General features: G+C 37.0%; 1 protein-coding gene across 3 annotated transcripts in view; it reads right to left on the minus strand.

Moving 5' to 3' along the window:
* PIK3C2G (phosphatidylinositol-4-phosphate 3-kinase catalytic subunit type 2 gamma) overlaps positions 1 to 17359 on the minus strand; it is a 287677-nt gene that overhangs the window by 101612 nt on the left and 168706 nt on the right. For all 3 annotated transcript variants that reach the window (XM_054225048.1, XM_054225029.1, XM_054225038.1), the window contains exons 17-18: positions 13841 to 13934; positions 12597 to 12691 (exon numbers count right to left, since the gene is read on the minus strand). In XM_054225048.1, the coding sequence (XP_054081023.1) occupies positions 12597 to 12691; positions 13841 to 13934 (189 nt within the window). The remainder of the gene's footprint in view (positions 1 to 12596; positions 12692 to 13840; positions 13935 to 17359) is intronic.

Consider the following 17359-nt stretch of genomic DNA (forward strand, 5'->3'; position numbering starts at 1 on the left):
AGTGAATCTTGAAGAAACTTTCAGTTTCCATACATGTAACGCCATAGATTAGATTATACAGAGTGAATGCAGGAAAGCATGTGAACTTGTGTACGTATATCTGTAAATATAAGAACACTACTGCATACATGTGAGAAAGCGCTGGTCTGGGAATGGAGTGTAAGGAGGCCTTGGGGGAACTGTTATTTTAACTTCACCAAACGACAGACTGTGAACAATTGCTGGGGGAAGCTGAACGTGAAAACTGAGGACTTATGTAAGGGGAAAAAAAAGATTTTTTTTTTTTTTTTTTTTTTAAATCTACTTGGATATAAGCCCTGCTACACAAGCTAGAAAAATGAAGAGTAAGAAGCATAAAATAGGATTTTACTGAGAGAGATGTTGAGGGCTGCTTTGTTGTTTACACTGAAATACTTAGAGTCACCTTTTATATCTAAGGATTTCAACTCCCCAAGCCGTTTAATTAGATGAGAAGAGAAAGGAAATCTCAGTTTGAGAGAGGGATGGTGCTGATTCAAGAAGGTCATCCACATGTGTATGTGCCATTGCTTCTTTATTCAAGCGACCAATAAATTTTTGTTACTATGTTATATTATTGTAATACCTATCTCGGCGCACTCTGTCCTTTTAATGAGAAGGTCTTTACTATTCTTAGTTTTACTAACAAGACAGTTCATTTACCTGCTCGTTCCCTATGGTTTCTCTAGATACTTAGAAGCAAGAACAGTCAGCAGTAGAGAAATCCTTTTTCTAGTTCAGGCCAGGCAATCCCTAAAAGGCACCTCCTAAAACATCTTAAAATTGATCACCTCTGCAGTTACTTTCATCATTAATAATACTAACAAAAGGTATTGGTGTTACTTCCACATCTGTTTATATTCACAACAGAAGCTGCACCACTCTAGAGCTGCAAATACTCTGTTGCACTCTGCTCACACGGCTCAACCACGCCTCGAAAATTCGGTCCTCTTAATTTTTTCCCCGATGAGACCAACAGCCAGCATTTAATTTGCTTCTGTCTACTAAGATCCTGAACTGAGTAGAAACAAAGTACGAATAGAAATAAATTTGTATTCATCATTCAAAATTTTCAGTGGAGGTAATTTGTATTAGCTCTTTGAAAGAAAGACAGACAAATGAAAAGCAATAGCTACTCCAGAACTGAAGCTATCAAATTTACAACCAAATAATTTCCCTTATTTATGCTGCCAGCAATTTATCCCGTCTTAAACCCCACCCTCCACTTAATAACAGCGTTTTTTTTTTGTTTGTTTTTTTTTTTTTTTTAAATAGGCAAATGAGTTTTCCCTCAAGTAAGAGACATCACTGAACAGCAGCCAGGTGACATATGGCACAGGTGAGATACCAATGGTATTTCATAAATCATTATGTTTAAAAGACGGCCTGTTTTCAAGCTAGGAAGTAAGACAATCTGTTAATGGTTTAGGATTGAGGAATCAGATAACACCAAGAGAAGGAGATGTACCTGATATAAAAACCTTTGTATTAGGGATTGTCTTAAAATACGCATTGCATCTCCTCTAGGGTGAGTTGAAAAAATGCTGGTGACTTGTTTTAGAATGAATGGGGTACTTCTCAACAATAGGGCGGGGGGAGGAGATAAATAATTCAAAATAACTCAACGTGGTTACCTTTGCCGCAAGTGCCTACTTTCACATCTCCAGTGACTCGCATAAGTATTAAGCCTTTTTTTTTCAGTTTCATCTGGCACTTCGGATAACCATCTGAATGTTTGCATCTAAGCTTAATGTTTCTGTGAAAAGCTTTGATTTTGATGAACATTTCTCAAAATATTCAGTGAAAAATTCCTTACTAACAACTTTACAGTAATCCTTCAACCACAGAATTATTTCAGCAAAACTACCACTATAGATATAATATTGCGATGATATATCTTTAAATATCTTTATATAGGAATAACAACCTTTCAGAGACAGAAGTTAATTCTTGTAGCCTGATTTTCTTTCTGAAACAATGAAATAATGTCATGAACTTTACCAAACAGTATTCTGTGTATTTGATAGACACCACAGTGGAAGCTAAAGAACAATCCAGCTGTCTGTCTTTTGACTGAGATGTCTGCTGGTTGTATAAATTATTGGACAGAGTTTTACAGGCTTTAGATTTGGAAAGAATCTTAATTCCTTTAGATTCATTGTTCACTTTCTGTTATTTAATTCAGAGGTCCAACATATATCAGTTTTAACCAAGTGGGTTCTTTGCCAAGAAAACACTGAATGAGACAATGTGAAACATGGTCCGTTGCATAATTCTCTTGCTTAAAAGGAGGTTATTACAACACGTTAGCAGTGTTGTTCAAGCAAAAAAGCCACACAAAGACAACTCATCTGACAGTTCTTTCTTTCCTCTCTCAGCTTATTTTTAATTTGGTCCCCGTCCAAATGACAACATTATGATTACAGAGTAATATACCATTTAGTATGGATGAGCATTCAGAAAGCAATTAATGCTTAAGGAAATATTTTTAAACAGCAAGGGTTTTATGAATTTAATCCCGACCTGGGACCCTGCACTGACCTGGGACGACCTTTTATCAATCCTTCCCTCCCTCCTCCCTAGAAATATTGCCTTTTATTATGGTTCTTGATTATTTTTTTTATTATTTTAAAACCTGTTAATAATTATATTTTATTTTACATTAGGGATTTGTTTTCTCAGAAAAATTCCCATTAGTCACAAAGTAATTTTCTGTTAAATCATGTACTGATGGAACATATTCATCAAAGTACAATTCATGATTCTCTTTTTTCTAACGTTTCAGTCATTTGGACAAGGGTCCAAGGCCCAGCTTTCGTTCTGGTGGGAAATGACGATTAAGCCTAGAAATATTAACCACAGAAACATAGAACCAACAGTAATGCTATGATGACCAATAATTCATTACTCTGAATGTCCTGCATCCACTTGAAGCCTCTCGCTGTTTATCCATACTTCTCCCTAAATATGTCACTGAAAGTGTTCAGAAATAGGAATGACTTACTAAACTCAAACCTGTCAGACAAGGCTGTGATCAACTGCATGATAACTATAAATGAGGGCTCCCAACACATCAATCCAAGAAACTCGAAGCCTGCACTGCATTTATTCAAGTCATGCAGTAAGAACTTTGTGACACACATTCAAAGACAAATGGATTGAAAACAACTCTCTAGGGTAGCTCAAGACAAATTTTGCCAAAAAATGGTTCAAACAGCTATAGTTAAAACACAAAAGCTTGCTAAACTGGAAAGAGAAAAAGACCTAAAACAGAGCAAGATTTATAAAATGTTTTACATAATCTGATGCAATTTTGAAACACCTCCAGATTCATTTTGCATACAATAATTGCCATTTACAGAAAAAAAAGCTTTATACAAAGGAGATCATAATGAAATAGTTTCCACACATTCATAAAAGTCAAAAAGTGAAAGTGCAAACATGGAATGTGAAGAAAATAAGCTTTTTAGATATTATATCTGACAAATTTGAAGTGATGCGTCCTCTCCTAACATTTCACCTCAGCAATCAGGATCAGGTAGCGCCATGACTCTGTAGCAGAGCAGCAGCCTCCTGGAGGACCCCTCTCACCAGCAGGATTGCTCTCGGCTGCAGAGGACAACATTTCACCCGTGAAACACACCACCAACTGCTCAGCTGAGAATCACAGGAGATTCTCCACGCTGTTTGCTTTACGGCTGAGGATTTCAATTTCCAAAATCATTACAGCCTGATCTGGGAAATTTGCATCGTCTTTAAATTGCAACTACTGTTATTATTTATGATTTGGACATTTCAGATTATTAAAGTTGGTCACTCTTCATATATTGGCCTAGACCAATGAGTACCTACAGCAAATTTCGCTGTAAACACATAGCTTCCTGGATTACTTTCAGTCATCTTTTTCCAGCAGTCTTTCACAGTATAAAAAATAAAACAACTCCTCCACATCCATCAAATTCATGACTGAAAATTATCCATTTGAAGTGACAGAACTAGATGAATGTTTTGTCAAAAGCTTTCCTGATTTATTACTACTATGGTTTACATCCCCAAATGTTCCTCTGGGACAAACAAAGATTATGCGAGGTATCCATCAGGAAAGCTTTTGGCTCTCTGTTTTGTTTTTGAAGGAAGCAACAATAAAACATTTTTAATGGAAAAAAAGATGAAAGGCGCAGATGAAAGCCTAGTGTGACATCTGCACAGAGCCCTGCTCTGAATCCCTTCCTCAGCAACGCCCTCTCCGCTTCCTCAGTCCAGTTCAACTCCACAAGTGGGTCATTATAGTCCATCACATCCCAGCATCAGAGACACGGGAACAGACCACCAAAATGGCGCGTTCAATCCTTTCCACAGAGGACATCCAAAAGACAACACCCATCTTTCATATTCAGTCACATTTTTGGAGGGGTTATGATAGATATGACTTGAAGCTAGTAAGGAGTTTTCCAGCATAAGTGAAAAACTAGAGTTGTCAGCTTCAACAGTTTTAAATGTAAAAGGAGTCAAAACAAAAATAAATCAGACAAGCAGTGTTTTGAAAAACAGTGTAATGAAAAACATTTTCCTTAATGATACCTTATAAATCATGAAGCAGCTAGAAGAATTAAGTCCAGTTGCTCTTTTTTTTTTTAATTTTCAGAAATATTTCAACTTTTTAAGTTTATCTTTTCAACTCTAAGTAGGTTCACTTGTACACATACATAGCACTGTATTTTTTCATTACAGTAACATGCACCGATAACTCTAGCATTTGCAGACCTTTTTGTGTTGTACTTGACAATGTTAACCCTCCTGAAATATGTTTTTGGTGTGGAATTTCCTCTGTTCCAAAGAGGACACACACACAGAGTTACCTCTATGTTCTGTAACTTATTTAGCTGCAGCTAAATCATACTTGCCTGTGCAAATACAATCAATGGCATGCACTCCATTCTCACCTTGATATATTACCACAAGGATGCCTTACCTCTTTTTCATGCTTGCACACAATTTGGGCAAACACATAGAGTTCCTAGATTTCTCAACATTCAAGAACACATTCATTCTACAAAGAATCAGTAAAATAATTAAAACCAGACACATGCACAACTATGTTATTTATATCCCATATCAAGGATTCATCAGATTATATTATATTCACTGAATTACAAAAAGGCATAGCTTTGATTGCTTTATTTTTAATTGGATTTCTTTTTTTAAAGTGGTAATTTTTAACAGAGTGGGAAAACTAACTCCCTCTTTATAATTTAAATGTTAGAATGCCACATTTAGGTTTTCTGTTAACCTTTCCCAGTTGTGTTTGCAATTTGTTTTTAATTCTTTGGAACTTATTTTCCATTTCCTTTTAGTTGGAAATTTAGAAGTTAAAATATTTATTACTTTAGTCAGAATATTTAAATTTATAAAAAGAAAGCATAGCATCCGCAACACCTTTGGCAAATACATGTAACGTGCAAACCCCTTTAAATAAATGAACTTAATTTTAGCAAAACATGTCACACTATTAGTCCCAGAGAATAACTGCCGGATTAAAAGGCCACTGAAAATAATAGGAAGAGTCTCAAACTGCAAAGTAGTACGGATTCAGACTTCTATCCTTCATACATGGAACACTATAGACAGCAACTTTATAAATATTTCTACTAAAGGCTAGAATACCTGCGAATCTGCCTGTAGATTTGCCTAAAACAATAATTTCTAGCATGCAAGCCAGGCCATCCAGCCTTTGGATTATGTCAGTCCATGTCAGTCTGCGTTGTAGGGTACATTTATAAGATTAAGTCAGACACGTGGAGTACTTCTTGGACCTGGAGCCAAACGGCACAGACGTAGTAGCGCAAGTTCCCTCTGCAGCAGCCAGACTGCGTCTTCACTACCCACCCCTGAACTTAGGGACTTGCTGGTGCTCCATGTTCTACACCCTGCGGTCATAAGATTGTGTGTATGTGTGTTTGAGCCCATAGCTTCAGAAATACTGTGATGGTTATGTTAGAGTCCACAAAGAGTACAGAGATTAAAAGACACTGAAGGTCAGTGTTATCTGCCTCACATGGTCGACACGAGCATGCAAGTTTGGGTAGAGCAGTGCTGTAGGACAGACCGTGTCAAAGCCGGGGCACTTTTGCCCATCTTGTCTTTTAGGGGTGGCTCCTGGAGTGAACTATTCCCAAACTGTGCTCCAGTACTGGTTTTGCGAAAGCAGTCCAAAGCAGGGCCAGAGATGAAGGCAGCAGTTACAAAGTATGGCAGACCAGAAGTCTAGCACTTGGTCTTGCCCCCCAGTCCTCTTTTATTGAGCAGTATTAACAGACCCAGACAGCTAGACGTTGACAGTAGCTGGCATTGACAACCCAGAACGACAATATACTATCGTCTTTTACCAGTTCCAGCTGTGGTCACAGCCAGCTCACTCCTCTCTTTCTTTAGAGACGGAAAATGTGAGTCTAAAATAGTATTTTTTTCTTAAAAACTAAAATGTATTGACTAAAATGCAAGGCATGGTTTTGTTGATTTAAATGCACCATCTGCCCACTCGGTCTGTGAAGGTCAAAACCAACAGAGAGTTATGAAACTTCTTTGTGCTTCTTCACAACAAAATCTCTTTCTTTCATTTGACACCATCTTTTTCTAAAACTGGAGCCTGAGAAAATTGAAAGTCTGTAAATTAGGAAACAAAATAATTATCTGTCTGTTTTCCAAGGCAATAATCCAAATCCCACATGGCTAATAATGAAACAGCACAGTAGACGGTTGAATCATTATCTCACAAAAATAATGGTCTAATGGTGTTACTTACTATATACATAAGTAAGTAAAGAAAAAAAAGCTCACAAAATTATTGCCATTTCATAAGTAAGAATTATGAGTTCAGAACTAAAACCCTTAGATGTGAATCCGCTCTTTTGTTGAGGTTCTCTGCTGTCCAAAACACAATGATGATCACCATCAAGTGCTCCGAATTCAGACGAACTTTATAATCATCACTTGGTTGAATGACACATTTCCTCAGAAGTTGTACGACTGAGCAACTCCAGACTTGAACTCAAATCCTAATGCAGAGTAACAAAACAACTGATCAAACATATACTGAGACTGGCTATTCAGAGGTTTAAAGTTACATACATGATTAAGCGATCTTCTGATGGTGATCAGTAAGAAGGACCAAATTAACACAAAAGAAAATAGACTCTTTTGATTTACTTTAATGTCATTTTAATGGGTTGGGCTTTTCAGCCTGCTCTACACAGCTATTTAGGAAGTTCATTAATCATTAGCAGACTTGACAACTTCTGACTGTGGGAGAAAGACAGCATAATGTAGGAAGAGAACGAGCTGGAGGATGGCCGTCTGTTTAATGTTTAGATAATTAAGAGTGTTGGACAGATGAGTATCTGCTTGATTTATTCTTTCTTCTGAACTCTTCAAGTAAGTTATGGCTCATGTAAACCAGTTTTGACAGCAAAAAAATTATTTCCTTTCAGAAAACATGAAGCAATAATCTATTGTTCCAATGCTGGAGCGCTGAATGAAACTAAGTGCTAACGATTTTGGCAAAGACAGTATTGAGGGACAAACCTCCCAATAGTAGAGAACTTAACTGTGATCTTTTTAAGCTTTTAAACATTGGTTATGTTCTTTTTGATTCTTACAGTTCTTTCTATAGAAAGAAATAAAAATAAAATATTATGTTCTAGCCTTGAAATCAATAGTCTAATTCACATTGTTTTCAGTGTACTAGATTTCACCAAGAGTTCCTTTTTAATCTCACATTCTTACTTATCTACCAGATGTGGACTAGAAAAGATTGAAGACTACTCCCTTTTGAACTTCCCTTTTGGGACTACTTCCCTTTTGGTTGTCAGTCAAAATGTAGAGAAATGTTATAAACTAGAAAAGTTTTGTAAAGTTTTTGTAAAGTGACTTAAAAGTCTAAGAAAACTTAGAAGACAAGATACAAAAGGACATTTTGCCTTCAGCAAAGATTTTACTTAACTTTCTTTTCTTGAGATAAGCATACCAGAGCCTCACGCTCTGCCAAAATTTACGAACGCTCGTAAACTTCCACAACAATGAAACCTGTTCCTTAGCACCACCTTCAAGCAGCTGCCACAGCTCTTGGAGGACACTACACTTCTCCCCGTTATTCAATCCTCCTGTGGAAGGCAACCATCTGCAAGACATACTCCTGGCCACCTGCTGCCCCAGCCAGCTGTTTCGATTGCACACTGCGGCTGGCACCTATGAAAGTAGCAAAAAAGCCAAAAACACTGAAGCAAGTGGGAAACCGATTGGCAGGCTGCCAGAGACAGAGGGCTGGATTAAAACTCGAGCACAAAAGCTGACAAAAAAACCCCAAACAACCACCCCTCTGTGTGAAACACAGTAGGAAGGAGATAAACAGAGACTTTCAGCAAGCAGAAGGGCCCAAAGGGGCTCAAAGTACATTTCCTTCCCCTCAAGCAACTTTTCTGCTTTGCTAGAACCTGTTTATTAACTTTTCACCATAGCTCCAGGGAATGGGAAAAGCTTGCTCCAGCCTTTCTCCCCTCCCAGGAACTCTTATGGAAAAAAGTCTAGAATCAGAGTGAATTATTAGAAGCTTCAAGTGGTACAAGGGTCCTGTGCTGGCACTGTATGCATGGGCAATTTTTAGTCTCCTTGGGAAGGGGAGTACATTCAAAAGTACCAATGGGGAGTTGAAATACTGATGGACACAGATGGCCCAAACTCCTCAGGAATTTAGAGACAAAAAGTCACACATGATAAGAAAAAAACACTAGCAAGCACAGGGTATAAGATCAATTTTGACCCTAATTAGCAGAATTAATGGAACAAATCTGCAGCAAATACAAGCAAAGAACAGACTAAAGCTATCCTGATTTAAAACAGCTAAAGATGCGTCCCAAGAATATTCTGTTCTGTCCACCTTTGCCAATTACTGTTCCATAAATTTTAAACAAAATCTCCAGACAAACTTCTCACTGACTGATGGAAAGGAGTTAACAATTTACTATCCAACATTAATATTAAAAAGGTGATGAGCTGGTACATCATTGTTGGGTAACTGCTATCTTCGGTGTGCAGGGAAATTGAGTCAATTTTAAATAACCGAGATTATTATAAATTGTATTTGTCATTAAAATAAGTCAGTGTTGACAGTCACCACCAGTTCTGGCAACTAGCTTCTAGGTCTAAAATAGATCTAAAAAACTGTTGTAAAACATGGAAGTTAAAATCAGTTGACATTTCCCTGTGGTTCTGAAATCACATCACCAGTTTTCTGAATTACATTAGAGTCTTTTCCAAGTTTTATTTTGGGCAGGAACACTGTGCACAGTGTTGTATTATTTAATAACGGAATGGTAATGTCATTCATTACAATTAAAAATAAATATAAATGTGTGAATAAAGTTGGTTTTTACCAGTCCTTGCTTCTTGATTGCTAATTTGGTAATGAAACAGAGTACAACACTTGAGAATAAAATGTTACCTAATCACATTTTTTAAAAGAAGTTATCTGGGTGAACATGCACATGTGTGTTCCCCACATTATTAAATCATTAAGCTTCTTTTTAAAATCTCTTTAGAGATAAGTGGAAGAGAACTTCTGTTTTCCATTACTTTTATAAGGACTGAAATTCAATTTGTGAGGAAAAGGAAAGTCTTTATTAATTAATTAAGGCTTTATTACTAAAAACTATGAAATTACTGTTAAATTTTCTCAATAGCATTTATGACTTGGGAAACTGCCTTTTTACATACTGGAACAGGAATATGAATAATTACATAAATTGAAATGTTAGGTATAAAACAATTTACTACTGAAGAATATGGCGGAGCAGAGTAACCAAAGGAAAAAAAAGCATATAGTGTGATGAATACAAGAAGCAAAATTTTAAGAGATGTGTGCTATATTGAAGTTCTCAGGTTAGACTGAAACAATTTGAACAAAAAGCCTAAATAAAAGAGGTACCCCAGCTCCTTCCACTAAATTGAATGAAACTACTAGATGCTTGCACAATTACTTTGTGCAGCTAAGCATATATTATACACACAAGTTTAGTCAGACTGTTTAAAATTCACCAGTTTTTGAAATTGAGAGCAGCCAGACAGCAAGTATACCATGTGAAACAACCTCCCCACCTAAACCTAATGACCACTCAGTTTATATTAGGCGTACATAGTTCTACCACTACATTTCTACGGATGACTACCACAGAGGTGGCTGTTGTTATTGCTGTCTGCTGTATTTGCTCACGTTTCCCCACTCTCCCAGGTTTTGGGTTTTGCCATATTCTAAGACATCGCCATTAGGTGAATTTGTTCTCAGAAAAAAAGTCATCTGTTGCCGTTGTTCCATGAAAAACAACTCAAATATACACACCTGATCCACTATCACAGTGTTTCCCTCTCCTAGTATTATCTGGGTCTTTTTGGCTAAGGAGGCCCTGGCAGCAAACTTTTAAGATTGCCAAGTTTACAAGGAAAGTTAGTGGATGCTAAGTGTTAGCTAGCAATGTACTCTTTCAGTTATGTTGCCAAGATCCTAATGCTGACATTATTACATCCATTTTTGTCTTGTGGCTCAGTAAGACAATATCAAAAGAAAATAATGAAGAATAATGATTCAATACATTTTTGTATTATAAAGAAGAAAAAAACAAAGGTAAATATCCTTGAATATTTCTAGAAATGTATGTGTGTATGTGTGTTTTATGTGCATACACATATTTACACATACATACATATAAACGCATGTTCATTTTAAGATTTAATCAAAAGCTGCCCCTCTAGGAAACTAAAGTTCACATTTCAGGTAGAAGATACTGTTTATTTAGGGACAAATAACATATCACTATTTATACAATTAGAAATATTATTTATGGGAAGTGGCTACAATCAACTGCAACTCCAGGATATGTGTAATTACAAACAAGTTTAGAAAACTAGTAAACTGCCCCATCTGCAACCAAAGCAGAAGATGATAATCAAAATATTTAACAAACACTCAGTAGCTGATGATAACTCCAATTGCTAATGCACACAGGGAGGAAATGTGCTTGAAAAAACAATCCATGGTTGCATGAATGGACTGAGCCACTAACAGCTGAAAGGCAGAGAATACAGTGAATATTCAGAAATATTCTATTTGATGTGGGTATGTGGAATTATGATATATATTAAGCTATATGTAAAATAAATGTATTTTGCCACATACTGTGCCAGATAAGGACATCTATTATTCAGGAAGAAATATCTGCTATATATTAGCCAATATTATAATATTAGATAGCTTGAACAAAATTTGGGATTAAAATGGGGATCTACACAGGTCTACGCCGCAGAGTAAAGAGGAAGACGACCGCCATATACGTAGTCATTTTTCTTCTGAGAAGAAGAGATGGGTTAAAGAAAATACAGGCAAACTGATGATGTTCCCACTGCCCATTGAACTCTAGAAATCATTTCTAATTGCAGAGGAAAACTACCAACTCTTTGGGCCCATTTAAGAACTCTAGACTGGACATTTTTATCCAGTATGACTAAGTTTAATACAAGATAGTAGAAATCATCTCAGGCATATTTCAGGCACTGTCAGAAAAATGGCTCGCTAAATGTGGTTCCTCTTTATTTGACAGATACGCTTATTAGGCATGGTATTGTTACCCTACTCATTTCAGTGAAACAAACACATTTATAATCCTATTTTACCTCCACTAACAGTTCCAGAGATCATGCAGGTATGAAAGTATGATCTATGCTCTTTCCAACCTCACACTTCATCAACCAAATGATTACATTTTAAGTTGTTGTCTCTCCTTTGCAGGGAGGAAGGCTTTTGCTTTAATGGGTCTGAACCAGTTGAACTGTAAATGAAAGCTCAGTTCATCCATCATTATTAAACATGAAAAAAAAACCAACCCCACAACAGTTTGATTTTCAGATCACAGGGCAGTTGTTCAGATGGCAGAAAGCCACAGTCCTACTCAAAGAGCCTGGAAGTAACAGCACAGCAAACAGCACACGTAATAATACCATCACAGAGGTCCTTATATTGTAGAGGTAGATGATGAACGGCAAGTACTGTCAGGACCAGCACATCTCCATCATCATAAAAAGGAATTATTGTAAACTCTACCATCACAAGTCAGACTGATATGTGAAGGGGCAAGAGATAGGCTTTCACACACATGAGAAGTCTTAACAACTTCAGGAGAGATCAGAGAAATCACAAAATACTTTGTAAGTAAGCCAATGCTGCTTTGAGCTTGCAGATTCTGAGGAGGACTATTTTTGGCTCAAACCAGGAAAATGCAGAAAAAAAATATGGTATCTTACTTAAGTGAACAGAACTTCCCCCCTCCCTCCTGCCGGGGGCAGCATGAAAGCAGAGATATGTAGGTCTTTTGTACAATTTACCCATACCCAGTACTGAAAGGAGAATAAAGAGGGAGCAAAAACCGAGGTTTTCTGTTGATTTTAAACAAAAAGAGAGTTTGTCACCAATAGAACCATGGATAAAGTTCACTGTAACAGAAAACAACTACAGTAGTAATGGCAAATGATCTTACCAGTAAAGCTGATGGGCTACTTGGATGCTTTGAAGAGAACGATTCAGGAGGAGTTTCACTAGAGGGCTTTCAAGACTCCACTCAAACTTGAGCGCCTTAACAGATAAGTTAATGATAAGAATCGCTTATATGCTGGCTTTATTGTCTTTCCTTTATAAGAAAATTAATCAGAAAGGACCCAATGCTTAGTTTGAACAAAGCAATCCAACATATGGAGAATGCCCTAGCAATGCAATGACCAAAGAAACTTCAGGACGCAAGTGTCTGCCACCACCTGTAAAACAGGCAGATATCATCCTGATTCTGGCTGTGTTAACATATATGTAAATATGCAGCTTTTCTTCCCCCACTTAAAACTATCAATGCTATATTTACATTTTTATCTGATTACCTGGCTTGGAAAATAAACTTATTTGTGAAACAGAAACTGTAGAAGGCAAAAGATCACATAAGTGTCCTACTGTGTGAATGCTGTAAAGCTGTGCAGGTTCCACAGCTTCACAGTACTGGATTACATAAATATATTTGAACACGTGTGTGCGTGTGTATATCTGTGCATGCATTTATATAAATATATATTTCAAAATACACAAAAACCCCTGAGAAAATCTGAAATGTGGAACTGTAAGCAATCCATGCGCGCAGTGTTACAAAGTAAGGGGATACAGCTTTCAAGGTGGCTGGCTCCTCCCTAACTGCAACACGGTACCTACTCAACCACAAAGTAATTGTTTGGAAGTACCGGGCCCATAACTTGTAAAACATTAATTTCCAGTGAAATGCAATGTATATCTATAAAGAAAGAATTCTACACCCAAGTTGCCCTGGTTACCCTGTGCTGACAAGGGCTTCCCCCATATACGTGATATAAAGAAAACTGTGATTCGTTGCAACACCATTTGCTTCCTTGACTGCAAGGAAGCCCTGCCACCACCAGCCCCAGCTTTGGTGGTCACAGCAGAATTTCCCTTGTTCAGATGCATTTTTTATTTTTCTTTTTTACTTGAAAATACTTTCTTGTAGTATACAGAAAAGTTCAATCAGCATGCCAAACAACTACACTCTGTTGAGTGGAAAACAGTCCATAGCACTGCCCTGTTGTTAATTCAATCACTGCATCAGTTGACCTGCCTTTCTTATTTATTCCTCTTACAATGTATCAATCAAACTGAAAGGATCAAAAGTATTTAATGAAGTTATTGATCTGGACAGAAGACTTCCTTGGTTATCAATTTCTTCCTTACCTGAACCAGCTGTGGGAGGTATTCTAACAATTCATCATTTGAGAGATTTTCTATTTGTTGGACTGCTGTTCTGCGAATATCTTGATCTGGAAAACTAGAGCAAAACAAATAGATATCATTAAGGGCTACTGAACCACTGCAACTCTCCTGAGCTCTCACTGATATAAAATGTTAGAAAAACAGGTTTTATCTCAAAATGGAATAAGTAAAAAAATCAACTCATTTGCTTTACTGTAACAAGAGTCAAGAAACACATAGCAGATAACTTAATAGGATTGACTGTTACAGTGTCATACAGGGAAAAAAAACCCAGCCTGATCTTCAAATACCTTTTTTAATTTGAATTGTAATTTTCTTTATATGTACTGAAATATGAGGCAAATTATGGATGTTCTCTTGCTGCTCCTACTTACCTGAAATAGGATAATTCTGTGCCATGGGAATGTTTAACAGTCACTTGAAGACTTCTTTTGTTTTGAGCAACAACATAAAAGCTTGAAATTTCGCACACAAAAAGGGTTCATTTCAGACAATTTATTCCAGTGTCAGCTCTTCTGGTTTGTATCATAACACAATAAAAAATATTTTTTAAACACAAGTAATTTTTAAATAGAAAACGTGTTTTCTTTTCAGTTTTTCTAAAGGAAAATGTTGTAAATAATCAACACCTTCCCCCATAAAGGCTCCAAGTTAGTGAAACATCCATTTCTGATGGGAAAATGTTCGAGTATTCAGCATAAGCTGTATTCTCAAAAATTCTGGTTGAAACCAGAATGGCTGCAACCTAATTCAGTTTTTGTGATGGAGCTCTAACCGTAAAAATTATAAAAGAGGAAAACATGGTGTATCAGCAATGATAAAACAGGAAAAGGCGGCTGGGTAATATAGCTGGTCAAAACATTTTTCTTTAAAAAAGAAAAAGAATGAAATTATGGCGTAACCTGACTGATCAAAACTGACTCTTAACAGAATATTTTCTCTCTTTTCAGAGAAAAAGACAAAAAATATACAGTGTTTCTTTTAATATTTGAAATCTGAAAAAGATAATATTTTCGGGCCTTGTTTTGAAAACATAAAACACAAAAATAATTTCTACCTTTTCATGCGTGGCATTTGTGATATTAATTGTGATACATGGAGAATTTAACGTATACAGAAGTTGCCTAGATTGGCTGACAGTTAGCTGTTCTGCTACTGTCCCGCTTTCATGAGGAAAGGAATAGATGCGCTCTTCTGTGTATTTCATCTACGTGGTGTCACCCTTAACTATCTGTCAGTACTTGAAGCTCGTCCATTGCCATCCTAAGAGTCTTCTCTCTCTTCTCCTGAAGCAAACTGGAAATGTTTCTACAGACCTTTCTGTCACCAGAGCTGCAAGAGTGGTCATCTCTGCCAAAGGGGCAAAAATGTCTTCAAACAGCACCACAGTCAGTTAGATATTGTTCAAAAGAGCTGCTGGGCTTCGATCCAGTTCTCTGGGGGCAAGTACTTGCCCCACAGAACGCAGTGAATCCCTCCCCTCTGAACTGATCTGGCTATTAGGCTCTTTTGAAAATCTCTGATGAGGCAGTCTAGGCATACATAAAAATGATGAGTAAAGGACACAGATTATTCTGTCAGTTCGCCCTGGAGAAAGTCCTTTGAAATCAGAACGATCATGTATGGCAGAAGGTGTCACGAGGCTACCAGTATTACTGCTTTATGAGCACAACACAAAAAAGAACTGTTCTCTTCCCAGCTTCCCATCCAGCACCTTTTGCCTGCAATATACCCACTAGAAAAATAAATGAGAAGTGAAACACGGGAGACAGATAGTACCACATTTGCAGCAATGACTGCTCATTGCTGTCAAGAGAGAAAGACAAGGAATTCTAAGGGCAAGCGCTCAGCTCAGAAGTACAATGGCACCTGCAGCTCTAAACTTCAGCTTTTAAGTTCAATAAAACAAACTGAAGCAAAACAATATGTACGCTTTGATCATTGAATTAGCTATAGTCATCAAATAAAAATGTGGACTTCTGGAAAAAAAATGGCTAACGGTTGGACCTACTTGAAAGGCCTGGCTTCTGTGCTGCAACCAGCTGCCACCTGTCGCACTTTCAAACCCCCTTTTAACAACGTGGCTCAGGTCCGGTTTTATTATTTTGTTTGTCTGTTACGGTACATATTTGATGATGTTTTTAATACAGTTTATATTTGTTTGTATAATGCTGAGAGAGGGCCTTGATGGGGAGAGAGGGAATACATTATAAATAAATTATCATGATAGCCCCAAATTAGCCTGTTTTGCAAGGCATATTTATTTATTTATTTACTCTAGGCAACCTATTAGGATTATGAAGATGTTACTTTAATATTCGCGTAGAACAAAACATATTTGAAGGAGGACTGCATATTAAACAAAATTAATCCCTTTCATATCATCCTATCTTCTAATTATGCAATTGCTCCAAAGGCCTGCATGCCAAGCATGTGCAGATAATATGGAAATTAGTCTTTCCCTTTCCCTTCTCGCCTAGTTCAACAGGTTACTGAACAGCGAAATGTGCTGTATACAGGCACCAGCCAGGCAGAAAAATGTTGTTATTTAGTTACTGCTTGTCCTTACAAGCAGCCAACATTTGAATATATGCCATGCTATGACGAGAGAAACTCCTACATTTTTTTCAGATAAACAAAGAATGATAAAATTATTTTAATCCAAACCTTTCCGGAAAATTCAACAGTTAATATTTGATTTGTTTAGAATTAATTTGCTGTAAGTCATAGCTGGGCCTATATCTAAGTTAGTAAAAGTATCTATAGAAGATGTGATTAGAATAATGATGAGCTCAAGTGCACAGGCACTGTGGTGAAAAATTACAGGTTAGTTTGTTTCAGGAAACATGGCTCTTATCACTCCTCTTGAATGAGATTTTGGCGATTTGTTGGTCCTGGTTACTAAATTGTTTCCTTCAGCTTGTAAATCTTGAGGTCGGCTTGAGGCTGCATTGAATCTTTTTTGAAAGAACGGGCAGTTAACACATTCTCTTAACTACCTGACAATTTGTTAAGCCCCAGATGTACTATCCATTGCTGTCCTGAATGTCAATGTTGTTCAGGGCCACAGGTACAGTAGAAAAATACATTTTACCCCTTACATTTGTATTTAAGCAAACACTTAACGTCCTCAGAAACACTAGAACTACAGCAAATACATATGAACTCAACTAGTATTACATGGTGCTTATGCTATTCGCTCTTACATACATCAGTCTATTTGCTAAAAGCCAGTAACAGAGTAAGGTCTGGAAGCAGATCTGAGTAAAAAATCCTACCCTTCACATGCCTGAAGCTATGCCATCCTGTAGCCTGGTAATTAATTAGGGCTAGAGGGGTTTTTCCAGTGAATAATCTTGCAAACTTTTGAGTGTTGCATCAAATCTGATTTCAGTAATCCATAAATTAGTCTTGATGAGAGGACACAATTAATTGATTTTTTTTGGCTTTGCAACTAAATGCAAGAGAAATCACTTTAGG

The sequence above is a fragment of the Rissa tridactyla genome, chromosome 1 (genome assembly GCF_028500815.1).
Source record: "Rissa tridactyla isolate bRisTri1 chromosome 1, bRisTri1.patW.cur.20221130, whole genome shotgun sequence".
NCBI lineage: Eukaryota > Metazoa > Chordata > Aves > Charadriiformes > Laridae > Rissa > Rissa tridactyla.